Source organism: Spermophilus citellus (assembly GCF_964194105.1).
Source record: "Spermophilus citellus genome assembly, chromosome: 17".
In the NCBI taxonomy this organism is placed as follows: domain Eukaryota; kingdom Metazoa; phylum Chordata; class Mammalia; order Rodentia; family Sciuridae; genus Spermophilus; species Spermophilus citellus.
In genome coordinates this window covers 30755557-30774314 of record NC_138199.1, presented here as the reverse complement: position 1 = coordinate 30774314, position 18758 = coordinate 30755557, and the positions used below count along the sequence as shown (strand labels likewise).

At 34.0% G+C, this 18758-nt stretch overlaps 1 protein-coding gene across 2 annotated transcripts in view; it reads left to right on the top strand.

Annotated features, from left to right (window-relative positions):
* TAOK1 (TAO kinase 1) overlaps positions 1-18758 on the top strand; it is a 136038-nt gene that overhangs the window by 84843 nt on the left and 32437 nt on the right. The window contains exons 9-14 of one of the 2 annotated variants that reach the window (XM_081270403.1): positions 860-953; positions 3066-3147; positions 6186-6353; positions 9321-9524; positions 12220-12354; positions 17986-18222. In XM_081270403.1, the coding sequence (XP_081126529.1) occupies positions 860-953; positions 3066-3147; positions 6186-6353; positions 9321-9524; positions 12220-12354; positions 17986-18222 (920 nt within the window). The remainder of the gene's footprint in view (positions 1-859; positions 954-3065; positions 3148-6185; positions 6354-9320; positions 9525-12219; positions 12355-17985; positions 18223-18758) is intronic. The other variant, XM_081270404.1, reaches the window with a different exon arrangement.

The following is an 18758-nucleotide window of genomic DNA, read 5'->3' as shown; positions in this document are numbered from 1 at the left end:
AACTTTGATCTTAAGAAACTGGAGGGCTGGGATTGTGGCTCATTGGTAAAGTGCTTGCCTAGCACAGGCGGGGCCCGGGTTCGATCCTCAGCACCTCATAAAAATAAAGGCATTGTGTTGTGTCCATCTACACCTAAAAAAATAAATATATATATAAAAAAGAAAGAAACTGGAAAAAGAAAATTGAGTCTGAAACAAGCAGAAAAAAGGGAAGAATAAAGATCAAACCAGAAATCAGTTTATAGAAAACAAAATAATAGAGAAAACCAGCAAAATAAAAAAACTGGTTCTTTGAGGATCAATAAAATTGGTAAACATATTGGATACTGATTACGAACAAAAGAGAGAGAAAACCAAAAATTTCCAGTTGCAGTGAAGATTTTATAAATATTATGGATTTTATTAATATTAAAGGGTAATAAGGAAATATGAACAATTTTCTGTCTATAAGTTTGACAACTTGATAATGAAAGGAAATTACCTAAAGGACACAAGCTATCAGAGTTCACTTTTGCTACATAGGACATAGAATGAAACTTGCAGGGGGTTTGAAGGATAGATAAGAATCATCAGTATTATATAAGCCTATTTGAATGGATATAGTATGGTTCTTCAGGAAAATGTTCTTGTTGACAGGAAATATATACTTAAATATTTCGAAATGGTGGAGCATCATATCAGAAATTTATTTTCACTTGATTCACTTGAAAAAGTTATCTGTACTTTTCTTGCAATTTTTTTAATAGATTTAAGATTGTTTCAAAAGAAGAAACTTAAAGAAAAGGAAAAAAATTGAACAATACTTGAGTTCCCCTTTAACACATATATTTTAATAGGAAAGTTTCCTTTATTTTTACAGCGGAAAGGAAGCCTCCTTTATTTAATATGAATGCAATGAGTGCCTTATATCACATAGCCCAAAATGAATCCCCTACACTACAGTCTAATGAATGGTAAGTATTACTAAGAGATACTGTGTGATATTGTATAAATGAAATGCTTTTTACATAATTTGTTATCACAATGGCAATTTTTTTTAGGTAAATCATGTTACTTAAGAGATATCAAAATAGGTTTATTTTACCCTTATGTATATATGTTGTCCTATCTGCATTTCATAGCATGTGTGTGTGTGTGTGTGTTTGTATATATATATGAAATTCAGGTCAGAAGGAAAGGATAGATTGTTACATGGATGTAAAAAATATTGATTTTTATAATAATTTATATTTTTAGAACTTCAAGAATATATATAACCCTAATTATATAAAAGTTTTTAAACATTAATATTTTAAACTGAACATATGTATAGATGATTGCAACCTATAATGATATTTGATCAAGGAATGGGTTATAATTTATATATTATAAAACTGTAGGTAAAATGATTTGACTTCATCAAAATTGCCAGATAATTGAAAACTTTGGGATCATTCTAGTTATAATTGTGACATTATTCAGATTTCTCTAATGTTCCTTCCACTGCATCCTTTATTTGATAAAATTAAGTTCATTCACATAAAGAAGGGTTTTTTTTTAAAACCATGGTAAAAAATCATACCAGAAGAGCCATGCATGGTGGCTCAGACCTATAATCTCAGCAACTTGGGATTCTGAGGCAGGAGGATCACAAGTTCAAACCCAGCCTCAGCAATTTAGCGAGGTCTGAGCATCTTAATCAGACCTTACCTCAAAATAAAAAAATAAATACGGGTGGAGATGTGGCTCAGTGGTCAGCTGTCTCTGAGTTCAATCCCTGGTACGAAACAACAATAATAAAACGGGATTTTTTTCTCACCATTCTGAAGTTCAGAACAAAGACTACTAGCAGGTTAGTGCTCAATCTCTGTTTCCAAGAAAGTGCCTGGAACCCTGCATCCTCAGGAGGGAAGGACTGTTGGCCAAAGAACAGGAGAGAGTAAAGCTGTCCTTGCATCCCTTTTTATTTTGCCATTAATCTGTTCATGTGGGCAAAGTCCTCATTACCTAAACACCTCTTATTAGGCCCTGTCTACCAAAACTGTTGCATTGGGAATTAAATTTCATCTTGAGTTTTGCTGAGGAAAAAAATATTCAAACCATAGCATGACATATGTAAGTTATAATTAAACACAAACTGTGCTTGTACTGTGTTTGAGACTTTGGGGATTTATAAAAGAAAGCATTCTTGCCTACAATGAACTTAAAAATCTTATTTGAATTTTGGAGGCAAATATTGATGGAATAATTATTATTTACTGGGATTTTAGGCATGTACATAATATAAAATATGTAATCACTGAACTCTAATGAATAACACCATATAATAATATGATACAGATTTTTTTCTTAGCCATTTGTTCAAGGTCATCAAATAACTCAGGTCTAAAAAGTTCTTTCTCCAGAATAGGTCGAGTGATGTTCTAAAACATACTATATAAAGAAAGATCTAAGAGACTAATTTTAAAAAGTGCCTTAGAGAAAAGGAAAAAGGAAAAGAAAGTGGGAAGGAATACAATGTTGTATTTCAATGGGAAAAAATAAAAGCAGAAGGAATAAGGCTTTCTTATCTGGCCTCAATATAGAATTAAGTTGAGATAGCTCAAAATGTGAAAGCAGGAGGAATTTGTTTTTTAGTGCTGGAAGTTGAACCCAGGCCTCATCAATGCTAAGCACACTCTACCACTGAATTAAATTATACCCCCAGTCCCAAAATATCTTATTAAAAAAAAAAAAAATCTGTGCAAGTAAGGGCTGGGGGTTGTGACTCGGTGGTAGATCCCTTGCCTAGCACATGTGAGGTACTGGGTTCAATCCTCAGCACCACATAAAAAATAAATAAATAAAGGTATTTTGTCCATCTATAACTAAAAAAAAAATTGTGCAAGTTTATCTTTGGAAAATGGTTAAGACTTATTGGTTGCTTTAGGTAACTTTTCATAGAGGTATGAAAGTGTATAGTCCCTGCTTTTTTAAATTATTACTATTCCTTTTCCATTCCTTATCCCACCTTATATACCTTAATATTTGATGTGTTTTTTTAAGAAAATAGCAATATGTTCACTTGATACTTTCCTTTACAATAGGTCTGATTATTTTCGCAACTTTGTAGATTCTTGCCTCCAGAAAATCCCTCAAGATCGTCCAACATCAGAGGAACTTTTAAAGGTCAGTTCTGTAATGCTATAAATCTGTATTTACCCTTGAGAAATGATAATAAAGAATGTGTTTTATTTTTCTTTGATTTTGAAACTGGATTAAGTATATTATACTAGTTTGTATTGAAAAAAAATTTTTTTTTGACAGTGTTTGGGATTAAATCCAAGGCCTCATGCATGCTAGGCAAGCACTCTACCACTGGAGATAAACCCCAACCCATAATATACTAAATTTTTATATTGTTTTCTCTGGATTTTTTTTTTTTTAATGAAACCCAGAAACCCAGAGCCTCCCTCTGGTACTGGGGATGGAACCTAGGGGCCTTGCACATGGTAGGCAAGCACCCTACCGCTGAGCAGCAGCATCCCCAGCTCTTTTTAGTTTTTAGTTTGAGATAGGGTCTTGCTAAGTTGCTCAGGCCAGTCTCCAACTCAGAATCTTTTTGCCTCAGCCTCCTAAGTAACCGGGATTATAGGCATGTACTATCATGCCTAGTTCTAACCCATGTAAATTTTAATGAATGTGGAGCAAAGTCTTGTTTCAAATTGGTAAAACAGAATAATTTTAGATCTAATTTTTTATCTACCATACTTTATATATTGATCTGTCCCATATTAATATATAAAAATAAGTATGCTATGGTATATTTAGGTAAATACTACAAGAGAAAAGAAACTGTTAAAAATGGATGCAATGTTTTTGTTCCTGCTGGGCATGTTTGTGCATACCTGTAGTTCAGCTATTCCAGACTCTGAGGCCAGTTGACCATTTGAACCTGAGTTCAAGTCAGACTGGACAACATATAGTGAGACCCTGTGGCCCAGCGGTAGAATGCTAGCAATTGCAGAAAGGTCAAACTTAAAAATATAAAATTTAACACTTGATATTTTTGGTCTCAAAGAAAGAAAACCCAAAAGCCAAAACATTTCTTTCTTATGGAATTTTGTTGTTCTCACTTAGCAATGAATATATTTTTTAAAATACTTTTTAGTTGGAGATTAACACAATACCTTTATTTATTTATTTATTTATTTATTTATTTATTTATTTATTTAAAGAGAGAGCTGGAGAGAGAGAGAGAGAGAGAGAATTTTAATATTTATTTTTTAGTTATCGGCGGGCACAACATCTTTCTTTGTATGTGGTGCTGAGGATCGAACCCGGGCCGCACGCATGCCAGGCGAGTGCACTACCGCTTGAGCTACATCCCCAGCCCTATTTATTTATTTTTATGTGGTGCTTAGGATCAAACCCAATGCCTCACATATACTAGGTCAGAGCTCTACCACGGAACTACAATCCCAGCCTAGCAATGAATATATTTTTAAAATTAAGTCTTATGAGTTTTTAACAGGCTTGGTTGCCTAATTTAAATATGTCATTCATATGCTTTTTGGTCTCAAAAATTACTGCATTATTAATACCAATAATGGTAATGTTGAATTTAATATGATTCTTTTTTTTAAAAAAGAATATTTTTTTAAGAGAGAGAGAGAGAATTTTTTTAAAATATTTATTTATTTATTTTTAGTTTTCGGCAGACACAACATCTTTGTTTGTATGTGGTGCTGAGGATCGAACCCGGGCCGCACGCATGCCAGGCGAGCGTGCTACCGCTTGAGCCACATCCCCAGCCCTAATATGATTCTTAAAACATCTATATTAGATCACTCTTTGTGACCTAAGGAATCTGTTTGATTTTTCACAAGATTTAAATAAGCTAATTTTATATCAGTGTTTCAGAAATTCTAAGAATTCAGTTTAGTCTCACTGATATACATCACCTAATTTAAAGCTACAAAGAAACTTAAAAGATCATATAGCTGGCTCAATGGTAAGGCACTTGCCTGGCATGCATGAAGTCCTAGGTTCAGTCGCTAGCAATGCAAATAAATAAATAGATAGATTATATGTTTGGTAATATTTGCAGCCACAGTATATAAAAGAACAGTATAAAAATTTCAGTAATACTTGAAGAATTCCATGCCATGAGCTTACTCATGGTCTGGGAAATGAAATCCTGAATAAATAGGTACTCAAGAATATCAACAAAAACTAAAATATCTAGCAATTATGTTAGTAAAACGTAAGACAAGGTTGAGAATATAACTCAGTGATGGAGTACATCATAGCATATGCAAGGCCCTAGGTTTGATCCCCAGTACCACCAAAGAAAAGAAAAGAGTGGGCCGATATTGTGGCTCAGTGGTAGAGCGCTTACCTACACGTTGACGTGTGAGGCACTGGGTTCGATCCTCACCATCACATGAATGAATAAATAAATAAATAAGTAAAATAAAATAAAGTTATTTTTTAAAAAAGAAACGTACAATCTATGTACTTTAAAAAAAATCAGGGCTGGAGTTGTGACTCAGTGGTAGAATGCTGCTCGCAATTGCAAAAAGGTCAAACTTAAAAATATAAAATTTAACACTTGATATTTTTGTTCAGGTCTGTGGTGCATGCCCATAATCCCAGTGACTCAGGAGGCTGAGTTGAGGGCTTTGATTTGACAGTTCTTATTGTTTGTACCCTTTGATAATTTCAACTCTGTTTTTTAATTGACCAACAAAAAATTATGTTCTAGGGTTTTATAAAACATACAAGATTATGGAGTAGAGGGATACAGAAGAATGAAGGAACTTTGGTTTGTGTAGAAGGGAGTCAGGGAGGGATGGCATTGTGGGGATGGGAAGGACAATAGAAAGAGTCAGACATTATTACCCTATTATATGATTACTCTAGTGGAGTGACTCTGAACCATGTACAGCCGGAGGAATGAAAAGTTGTGCTCCATTTGTGTACTAAATGTTAGAATGTATTCTACTGTAAAATAAATAAATAAATAAATTGAAACATACAAGATTGGTAATGTAGGTACAGAGTATATGTATGTAAGTGATTATTTTGTAAATATCAGAAATTGTAATAGTATAGATTATGTATCATGTATCATAGAATGGTAACTCTAAAGTATGAGAAGGGGTAAATTTGCACCAATTGAAAAGTTAAGTATCAACCTGACTTTTACCTTCTCCCCTATTTAGCACATGTTTGTTCTTCGGGAGCGCCCTGAAACAGTGTTAATAGATCTTATTCAGAGGACAAAGGATGCAGTAAGAGAGCTGGACAATCTGCAGTATCGAAAAATGAAGAAACTTCTTTTCCAGGAGGCACATAATGGACCAACAGTAGAAGCACAGGAAGAAGAAGAGGTAATACCTACAATGACTAAAATCTTGAATTCTCTTTATTGGTTTTTTTCTTTATGCACTTTGCCTTGCCAAGAATTTACCTTTTCTATCAATGGTTCCCAAGTAATTTTCTTAGCATTAATTATATAATATTCCATTTAGGAAAAAGGGTTTTAGATTGTATGCTCAAAGCCCAGCCCCTTTAATGTTAAGTGCACATTGGTATGGTAAAGGCTTTTGAAAGTCTTTTATTAGGAAAAAACTGTTCAACTTTATTTAGTCTAGTTCTCTCATATTTCTTGGCCACTGAACCCTTGTTTGACTTATCATTCAGTTTCATGGGACATGCTTTTAGAAGTACTTGAAATTATAGAGTCTTAGAGTTGACTGTTCTCCCTCAGAAGTAATTAGAAAGTTAACAGGCCTTTGACTGTGACAAAGGAAACCTGATTCCTTTTAGTTCTGCATAATTTTATTCCATTTCTATGGCTCTAAAATATTCATTTTACAGATGAGGAAAGTAAGGCTTAGAGTATTTAACTTATTATAGGTGGGGGCATGTGGATTTATATTTATAACTCATTCTCAAAGCCAGTTGTTTTTCTGTGTTGCCTTTTAAGGAGAATGGAAATACAGATTTGCAGAACTTCCTCAAGGAAATTACAAATAAAGTGTTTATTATATATTTATAATATATTAATTATCTTTTTTCCTCTATTTAAAAAAAAAATAGTTTTCAAATTTACCCCATCCCAGTTCTGACTCTTTGGTTATTTTCTGTTGCTTTTCAATGAGAGAGATCACTTTGTATTCTGAAACCATGAGCAATGCTTTTTTTTTTTTTTTTTTCCATTTTAGTAGCACTAAATAACTAATAAGCTATAAAATATTAGATCTCTTATATTTTACTACAAAATCAGTACAGATTTTATGCCAATTTTTTTAAACCAAAAAATGTGAAATGTGGTCATTATTGAAACCTTTTAAAACACACACACGCACACACGCACATACACATATCATGCCAATATTTCTTATAAATAATTTATTACTAAACTGGTTCAAGATTAAGATGCATGAAATACTCAGGAATATACATTAATTCAGTAGTGGCAATTGTGTGGCAAAATAACAGTAATTTTTTGTGGGGGCTTTTTGTTTATGTTTTAGTTCTTACCATAATCAAAAAATCATTTTTACTGTTTTAGAAATACGAAATACTTTATTTTTTATTTTTTTTTTAAGAGAGAGTGAGAGAGGAGAGAGAGAGAATTTTTAATATTTATTTTTTAGTTCTCGGCGGACACAACATCTTTGTTGGTATGTGGTGCTGAGGATCGAACCCGGGCCGCACGCATACCAGGCGAGCGCGCTACCGCTTGAGCCACATCCCCAGCCCTATGAAATACTTTAATAAAGTTGTGAAATTAATAAAATTCTATGTAGTTATTTATTTATTTTTTTAACCAGAATGAAACCCAGGGGTGCTTAATCACTGAGCCACATCCTAGCCCTTTTTAATTTTGAGACAAGATCTCACTAAGTTGCTTATTAGGGTCTTGCTAAGTTGCTGGGATTGGCTTTGAATTTGGAGTCCTCCTGCCTCAGCCTCCTGAATTGCTGGGATTATAGGCATATGCTACTGTGACCAGCTATGTGGTCAAATCTTTAAAAGCATCTATTCCACTAGGGATCTAAGAAAATTCTATAAATATATACATATATGTACATGCATACACATACTTGTGTGTGCATATGTTGTCTGTATTCATTAAATTCTAGCATATCTTATAAAAGTTTGGTACTATAGACTATACTAATATTAGTGTCCTAACCCCATGGCTATTTGATTACTTTGTGATTGTGACCGAATTATAAATTATATATTTATAAATATCAAATATATTTATACATTTAACTTGAAATTCTTAGTTTATATGGGAATACGTAGAAATTAATATTATTTGGTGATAGATAATCTTTCAGGAAGAAAGAACAGCATCCTTTATAAAAGTCCTCAGTAAAAAATAACAAAAAGGGGCTGGGGTTGTGGCTCAGTGGAGAGCACTTGCCTAGCATGTGTGAGGCACTGGGTTCGATTCTCAGCACTGCATATAAATAAATAAAATAAAGGTATTGTTACAACTAAATATTTTTAAAAAGCATTTACAGGATTTTATTCACTCATTCATTTATTCATTCATTTTGGCGGGCTGGGAATTGAACTCAGGGACTCACACGTGCCAGGCAAATTATACATTGAATCTCATACTCAAGCTCCCCAGAACTTTTTTTTTTTTTTAAGGAAATATTTACATTGACCACAAGAGTTATTGAGAAGTGAGCGAAATATCTATCCTCATAACATTTGTTATAGAAATGTTTTTCAAAAAATGCCAGACAATTAAGAGAAAATTTTGTACATCTGAAATCACCTAAAACTGGACTGCATGCACAAAGCACTGAGTCTGATCCCCAGAACTGGGGGAAAAAAGAAGAAGAAGAAGAAGAAAGGAAATAATTCAGAACTGGTCAACTGGCTTTTTTCCCCCCTCAACATTTCAGGATTTTTGTTATTTATTTGTAGGTCAGTTTTACTTTTCTATTAACAGTTGATAAGCCTTCCTGGTCTTGGCAGATATAGGGAAGTTTTTACAGTAGACCTAATTTTCTTTTTATTGTACTGGGGATCAAATCCAGGATGCTTTACCACTGAGCTACACGCCCAGTTCTTTTTATTTTTTATTTTGAGCCAAGGGGCTCACCAAGTTGCTCAGGGTCTCCCTAAATTGCTGAGGATAGCCTCAAAATGACTGTGATCCTCCTGCCTCTGCCTCCCAAGTCACTGCTGTTACAGACATGTACCACTATACCTGACTTCTAATTTTATTTCTAATAACTGTGTGCCAAGTGGAATCTGTGCTGGATGCTTTAGTTAAGAATTCAGAAGAGATGCAGATATTTTAATCTGATGCTCTTTTTCCTTAGGAACAAGATCATGGTGTTGGCCGGACTGGAACAGTCAATAGTGTTGGAAGTAATCAGTCTATTCCCAGTATGTCTATCAGTGCCAGCAGCCAAAGCAGTAGTGTTAACAGTCTTCCAGATGCCTCAGATGATAAAAGTGAACTAGACATGATGGAGGGAGACCATACGGTGATGTCCAACAGTTCTGTCATCCATTTAAAACCTGTGAGTATTTGGATTTCAGTGAAAAATTTCAACATTAGTGAATAATTTTTATCTGATTAGTTTAAGTAAAGGAAGTTTTCTTTTACGTTTCAAAAGAATGAAACATATTTTAAAATAGCAGTAGTCTTGTTAATTCCTAATCTGTTAACTGCATTTAGAAAACTAAATGTTTTGAGAATACAAGAATACAGAAGCAAAAAAAATCTTAGAAAAAAAATATAAAATATTATGTACTATATTATTTGAAGTTCTTACATGGAAAATAAAAATTAAAGAATAGGAAAGATGTGCATGAAATTTATGATAATGATTGCTGTTGAAGAATGAAGGAAAGAGTTGGAATGAGTGAAAATCAAAAGTGACTTTTACATTTTTCATAATTGTATCTTTAAAATAAGACTAATTGTAGAAAATTATAAATTTAGGGTTTAGGAAATGTAGGTGCAGCCTTATTGCCTTATTCTTTGTAATTCTTTTTTTTGTGGGGGTGGATACTAAGGATGGAACTCAGGGACATTTGACCACTGAGCCACATTTCTAGCCCTATTTTGTATTTTATTTAGAGACAGGGTCTCACTGAGTTGCTTAGCACCTTGCTTTTGCTGAGGCTGGCTTTGAACTTGTGATCCTCCTGCCTCCGCCTCCCAAGCAGTTGGGATTACAGGCATTGCAATTCTTTGCAATTTTGAGTGTAAGTTTTTAAATTTTCTCAAAAATTTTGGAAAAGTCAGATTACTCTTCTTAGCAACTTGTAGGACTGTTTTCTTTTTTACTTCATGTCTTACAGTATTTTAAAAGTTATAGGGTTGGGATTGTGGCTCAGTGGTAGAGTGCTCACCTAGCACATGTGAGGCCCTGGGTTTCATCCTCAGCACCACATAAAAATAAAATAAGGATATTGTGTCCAACTATAACAAAAAATAAATATTTAAAATAAAAATAAAAGTTATTAGGTACAGTGCCAAAAGGAAAAAACGAACTGTCCATCAACAGATGAATGGATAAACAAATTGTGCTGTACAGAATATTATTCATTTAGAAAAAGATGTGAAATTCTGAAACATGCTACTGTGTGGATAAATGTCAACATCATGCCAAAGGCTGGGCATGGTGGCGCATGTCCATAGTCCTGCCTGGCTCAGGAGGCCAAAGCAGGAGGATTGCAAGTTCAAACTCATCCTCAGCAACTTATTGAAGCCCCAAGCAACTTACTGAGACCCTCTCTCAAAATCAAAAAATAAAAGCACCTGAGTATAGCTCTTAACTGATTTCTTCAGTGGTTAAGCATCCCTGGGTTCAATCCTCAGTACCCATCCCATCCTGCCCCCTGAAAAAAGAGAAAAAAAAATATGCTAAGGGACATAAGCCAGACAGAAAAGGACAAATACCATAATTAAACTCAAATGAAATGTATGTCTATAATAGGCAAATTCATGGGGATATTTAGAGGTTACCATGGGATGAATGGAAGGTGAAATGCAAGCTGTTGCTAATGGATGGAGTCTCTGTTTGGGGTGGTGAAAAAGTTTTGGAAATAGTGGTGATGGGTACACAACATGAAAATGTAGTTAATCTGGGTTAAAATGGCAAGTTTTTTGTTAGACATTTTAACACATACATGAAAGCTACTAAGAATGATGGTTATGCAGTAGTAGTGTTCAGGGAAACTTCCATTTAATTTTCATATTCATAGGCAATGGAATCAGTCATAAGATTATTTCTGTAAGTAGATGGTTGTTACTTAACTGACTTCTTCAGTTAATGAATGGAAGTTTATAAGTAACAGTATCAGTTCTTTAATATTTAAAACCATTTTTTAATTGCTTGTTTTGTACAGAACGCAAAAATATTTGTACAGAAGGCAAAGGTAGTTTTAAGCTGTATTGCTTCTAAAATCCAAAAGCCTTTATGTCATTAATTTTTATTACTATTAAAGTATTAGCTACATGTTTCATTATGTTTGTTTTTAAGTGACATTAAAACTTTTCAATTTTACTTGTAATATGTAGGTTATAAGCCAACCATGTACATTTCCTTATCCTGAATCTGTTTTTTTTTTTTGGTACGAGGGATTTAACTCAGGATTACTCAGCGACTGAGCCACATCCCCACCCCTGTTTTGTATTTTATTTAGAGACAGGGTCTCACTGAATTGCTTAGCCCCTCACCATTGCTGAGGCTGGCTTTGAACTTGCAATCCTTTTGTCTCAGCCTCTTGAGCTACTGGGATTACAGGTGGGCGCCACCACGCTCTGTTCATTTTCCTGAATCTGTATATTACTTCATACACTGTGGAAACAGTTTCTCCTAATTCTAGTTGTGTTGAAGATAAAATGACAGCATTCTCATTTAACTTTTTTTAACCTTTATTTATTCATTTTATGTGGTGCTGAGGAATGAACCCAGCGCCTCGCACATTCTAGGCGAGTACTCTACTGCTGAGCCACAACCACAACCCATCATTTTCTTAAAATACATTTTTTAGTTGTTGATGGGCCTTTATTTAATTAATTCATTTATATGTAGTGCCTCACATATGATCGCCACTGAGCCACAACTCCAGCCCTTATTTTCTTGTTTTTGATTTCTAAAATTATTATTAGATTTATTGATCTAGTTGACTTTGAACTTTAATTTTCTTGAAGTTTCAAACAGTTTGTGTAGCTTACATGATATTGTCTCTTTCTTTGCTTAGGAAGAAGAAAATTACAGAGAAGAAGGAGATCCTAGAACAAGAGTATCAGATCCACAGTCTCCTCCCCAAGTATCTCGCCACAAATCACATTATCGTAATCGAGAACACTTTGCAACCATAAGGACAGCATCACTGGTATGTGCTTCCCCAGGCCCAGATGGAAATATAGTTTTTCATGTTGAACTTTGGACCCAAATATAAATATATCTTATTTTTTGTACTGGAGTTTGTTTTTCAAAACTTTCAGATTCATGGGCGTTATGAGATGCCTGTTATGAGAAGAATGTGTAAAAAGCACACTGAAACATGGTAAACTAACAATGTTCAAGACATGCCCACAAATAAGTAATCTTTTGAATATATCAAATACTTAACATAATTACAAAGTACTAAATAGTTATTCAGATAACTTTTTATTAGGAACATAAAAGAAGCATTTATCAAACAAATTGTTGGAGCATTTAGAATTATTAGGTTTTTAGGGCTGGGGTGGTAGCTCAGTGGTAGAGCGCTCGCCTGGCATGCGCAAGGCTCTGGGTTCGATCCTCTACACCACATAAAAATAAATAAACAAAATAAAGGTATTGTGTACAACTAAAAAATAAATATTAAAAAAAAAGAATGATTAGGTTTTACATACAGGGAGAGGAGAAATGGTATTTCCATGTAAGAATTGACAATAAGGTAACATGAGGGTAACCACTAAAAAGGTAATGTTTGGAATTTGCAAATAATGCTATTTGGTATGCTGTAATCCTAATTTCCCAAATAACAATAAATATAGATTTATTTGTTCATTACAAACATGTTATAGTGGGGCATTTAAAACTCTGTTCAGTTAGACACGTGGGACCAAGAACATAATAAAGGATGCTAGGAATAGAAAGAAATTACATTAATATATCATGTGAAAAGTAGGTTATTAGAGAATAAGACAGGGAAAAAAAAGTTATTTGAGTCATCTAAATTGCTACATAATAAGCAGAATTACTGTATAATCAGATTTTATAAATCCTATGCCCATGAATCTGTATGGCATGTGGAGTCAGAAATGCAGTACCCCCTCCACATACATGCACTGTTATTCTTCAACATGAAAATAATGCTTTAAACAGAGCAAATGGCAGAGATTATTTATTTGTTTGTTTATTTATTTATTGATGTCTCTTGATAGATGTATAAAGCAGGTTGAGATCTGGGGAAAATCTCTTTGTGACATGGCATGTATTAAATGTTCTCAGGCAAGTCTGTATCTCAAATGTTGGCTTCCTCAAATTAATAAATAACATTTATAGATTTAACAAATCAAAAACCTGAAAAAGTTTTATATATTTGGCAGAGGGGAGTACTGGGGATCACTTAACCACTGAACCACACCTTTAGGGCCCCCTCCTTTTAATTTTTATTTTAATTTTTTAGTTGTTGATAGCCTTTATTTATTTATTTATTTTTATTTATATGTGGTGCTGAGAATTGAACCCAGTGCCTCACACATGCTAGGCAAGTGCGCTACCACTGAGCTACAGCCCCAGCCCCACCCCCAGCCCTTTTTGTATTTTATTTAGAGACAGAGTCTCACCAGGTTGCTTAGGGCCTCTATAAGTTTCTGAGACTGGCTTTGTACTCCTGATCCTCCTGCCTCAGTCTCCTGAGCAGCTGGGATTACAAGCGTGTGCCACTATGCCTGGCAAGAGTTATATTCTTGAACCTAGTATTTCCACATATTGTAAATAAAATATTCAGAGAGTATGTAGCTTTTTGCACAAATAAACATTGCTGTGTTATATTTTATGAGTACTTTGCCTTCTTTTGTTTTGAATTTTTCTTCATATAATAAAATGTACAGATCTTACGTAGTCAATTTGAGGAATTTTTAAATTGATATACATGTAAGTTAACCATTACATAAAACAAGAGATGTCAAATTTCCTTCATCTTACAAAGTTATTTTTATACTTTTTCGTTAATTTCTCATTTCCATGAGTATCACCTTTTGTTTCATAATATGTTTTGAATGGGATTTTATATGAGTTGAATAACACAGAATAATGAATGCATGTTATTGAATAACATGTTATTGTGTTCAACAATGTTAATTTTTTTTCTCTAAAAAACCTTTTCATTGTGTGAATATATACCACCATTTTAAAAATATTTTTATTAGTTATTGATGGATACTTATTTATTTATTTGCTTATATGTGGTGCTGAGACTTGAACCCAGTGCCTCATACATGCTAGTCAGTTGCTGTACCACTGAGCTACAACCCCAGCCCCCTACCACCATTTGTTTATCTATTCTTTTCTTGATAAACTTTTGGTTTGTTTCTGTTTTGGAACTGTTATGCATAAGATTGCTGTAAACATTTGTGACCAAGCCATGATGTGAACGTGATCTCTTTTTTTAAATTATAAGTTTTGGTGGTACTAGGGATTGAATCCTTTTTAATTTTTTATTTTGAGACCTCACTAAATTGTCCAAGCTGGCCTCGAATGTGGTTTTCTGCTTCAGAAATACAGGTGTGTGCCACCATGCCCAGCTGGTCTTTTAATTTCGTTTGAATAAATACCTAAGAGTAGAATTGTCAAGTTATAGGGTATATGTTTCTTTAATTTTATAAGAAACTTTGTCAGTTTTCAAAAGTGACTGTAGCATTTCACATGCCAATTAGTAATGTATAAGCATTCTAGTTGGAGTCTGAGGCAGGAAGATCACATTTGAAGCCAGCCTGGGCAACTTAGTGAGTTGTCTCAAAATAAGATAAAATGGGCTGGAAATGTAGTTCAGTACTAGGAGTGCTTCCTTAGCATGCTTAAGGTCCTATGTTCAATCCCCAGTACCACTAAAAAATAAACAAAACAACAAAATAAAAAAACAAATCACTAAAAACATCTGGTAAATTAAATAGAAGTGTTGGTGAAGATGCAGAGAAAAGGGAACTCTTGTACATTATTGATGGGAATGTAAAACAGTTTAGGAGTTCTTCAAAAAAATTTAACAGTAAGTGGCAGGAACGTTAGCTTGTGCCTGTACTCCCAGAGACTCTGAAGGCTGCAGCAGGAGGATCACAACTTCAAGGCTAGCTTCAGCAACTTAGTGAGACCCTGTCTCAAACTAAAACGTGCTAGGTGTGTGATTCAGTAGTTCAGTGCCCCTGGGTTCAATCCCCAGTTTAAAAAAAAAAAAGAAACAGAAAGAAAGAAAACTAACAATAGAGCCAGGCATGGTGGCACACACCTGCAATCAGAGCTTTTTGGAGGCTGAGGCAGAAGGATACCAAATTCAGGTCCAGCCTGGGCAACTTGGTGAGACCCTGTGTCAAAAAATAAAGTAAAAAGTGCTAGGGATTTAGCTTAGTGATAGAGCACTTTGGGTTCAATACCCAATACCACCAAAATTAAATATATAAAAAACTAACAATAAGAACTACCATATGATCCAGTACTCCCATTCCTGAGCACATAACCAGAGGAACTGAAATTAGTATGCCAAAGGAATATCTATACCCTTGAGTGTATTGTAGTATTCACAAAAACCAAGATGTGGAAATCACCCTAAGTATCTATCAATGTCTATCAATGGACGATCAATGAATAAAGAATGTGTTCTGGGGGCTGGGGAGGATGGATCATCATTTACAACAACATAGATAAATCTAGAATATGCTATGCTAAGTGAAACAGTCCCACTTACATGTAGAATCCAAAAAGGTTGAAGTCATAAAAGGAGCTAGGTAGGGGTGAGAGGGAGGGAATATGTAGAGTTGTTTGTGTAAGCACACACAGATTCAGATAGACAGGAGGACTAAGTTTTGAGATCTGTTGCACAATAGGGTGACTATAGTCAATAATGATATATTGTATATTTTGAAATATCTAAGACTAAATTTCAAATGTCTCACTATGAAAAAATGATTGGTAAATGAAGTGATGAATATGTTAATTAGCTTGATTTAATCATTCTATATTGTATATCTATGTCAAATCGTCACATTGTACTCCATAAATGTGTACAATTATAATGTCAGTCAAACATAATTTTATAGGCTAGGAGTATAGTTTGGTGGTAAAACAAACCCTTAGATTGTAATAAAGCCATGGGGTTGATTCCCAGCGCTGCCAAAAAATAATACTAACCTTTATAAAAAACTGAAAACAGACAAGTTCATGTACATACATATTCATAGAGGCACTGTTTACAATAGCCAAAAGGAAAGGGTCAAATGTGTGTCAGTGGGTGAAAAACTAATTATGATATATTTACAATGAAATATTTTTCTGCTATAAGAAGAAATGAGGTAATGATACATTCAACAACATAAATGAACCTCAAAAACACAATGAAATATATTTAGACATGTATCACTTTTCTTTCTTTATTTTTTTTTAATATGGTGCTGAGGATCAAACCCAGTGCCTCACACATGCGAGGCAAATGCTGTACCACTGAGCCACAACCAAGCCTTATATCACATTCTTTAGTGAAATATTGAGAATAGGTAACATTGTTGAAACAGAAAGCAATTTGTTGGTTAGGTTGCTAAGCGGAAGAATGAGAAGTGCATGCCAGGTGTGGTGGTGCACACCTCTAATCCCAGCAGCTCAAGAGGCTGAGGCAGGAAGATTGCAAGTTCAAAGCCAGTCTCAGCAACTTGGCAGAGACCCTGTCTTAAAAGAATTAATAAAAAAGGTCTGGGGATGTGGCTCAGTGGTTAAATGCCCTGGGTTCAATCCCTGGTACCCCCCCCCCCAAAAAAAAAAAGAAAAAGAAAAAAAAATGAAGGAACTGTGAGTAGAATTTTCTTCTCAGGTGATACATATTTTCTAACTAGATAAAGCACAAGTATTTAAAAAAAAACACGGTGAATGGATTAAATGTCACTGAATCTTTCAATGTAAAATGATTAATTTTAGGTTCTATGAACTTTATCTTAATTTAAAAATCGTATTTATATATTTTTTTCTTTGTGATCATTGGTGTTTACATCCTGCCCAAGAAACGTGCTTACTTTCAGGGTCATGAAGATATTTTATGATTTCTTCTGCTTTATTATTATAGATTTTATAGTTAGATAAGAAATCATTCTCAAAAATAAGAAAGATGTCATCCTCTTCACATTAGTTTTTATACATTAAGTGAGAGATGTGAGAGTTAAGGTTTGTTTTTTTTTCTGTGTAAAGAAGCACTTCCTTTAGGGGCTGGGATTGTGGCTCAGTGGTGAAGTGCTTGTCTAGCACATTCGAGGCCTTGGGTTCGATCCTCAGCACCACATAAAAATAAATAAATAAAGGTATTGTTTCCAACCATTTCCAAAAAGTAAAAAAAATGTTTAAAAAAGACAGAAGAAGAAGAAGCACTTCTTTTAGCAGGATTTGTTAAAAGTGCTTTTTTTTCCCTCTGAATTAACTTGAGTTTTTGGTAGAAAAATGTGTAGTCTGTTTATAGATTTTTTGTTGTTGTCCTTGTTGAAAGGGAGTATTGTATGTTGCCAGTACCAGTGTCTTGATCATGGTGCTCTTGTCCTTCTGCTTTGTTTTTTCTAAAGATTATTTTGGCATTCTAGGTCCTTTACATTCCCACATAAATTTTAGAACCTGTTTGTCTGTTTCTTTAAAAGACCTGCTGGAAATTTAATTGGAAACTGCAACATTGGGATCTCTTAAATTAATTACCTAGTTAATTAATAATAGGATGGTCTAAATGCTTTTGAAAGAAAATGTTTTGCTTTCTGTTCTTTTCTTTTTTCTCCATTGTTTGTATGTCTAGGTTACAAGGCAAATGCAAGAACATGAGCAGGACTCTGAGCTTAGAGAACAGATGTCTGGCTATAAGCGAATGAGGCGGCAGCACCAAAAGCAACTAATGACTCTGGAAAATAAGCTAAAGGCTGAGATGGATGAACACCGCCTCAGATTAGACAAAGATCTTGAAACTCAGCGTAATAATTTTGCTGCAGAAATGGAGAAACTTATCAAGAAACATCAAGCTGCTATGGAAAAAGAGGTAGGTGGCTATTGAAGTATTTTTAGTTTATTTTAATTTTAGCTTTTGTCTATCTCATAATTAACCAATATAGCATTTTAATATTGGGGTATCTATTCCCAGGAACCAAATAAACTGCTTGAAGAAAGGGATAAGTATTTATATAATTTGTATAAACTGTTCTGTGAATTGATCAGTCACCAAAAAAGATGGTTCATGTGTGTTTTTCTAATTTTGTGACTTAATATATGCATTTTGAGTATGAAAAAATATTATGATATATTTTAATACAAGCACTAGATCTGGGAAATAATAGGCATGGGATCATTTCCTGATACTTGATAGCTTTATAGTATCCCATTGGGTAAGTCATTCAACCATTTTAGTCTTTTGATACCCTGCTTATCTGAGGACTTTGGTAAATCTTATCAATAGTTGATTTAGGTCTCAAAAAATTATTCATGAGTCTCTACTTCTGTGTATTTTTAAGAAACATTTTTAAAATTTTTGTTGCATTCTGTCAGAATACAAAGAATGTTTGAGATTATATATTGATT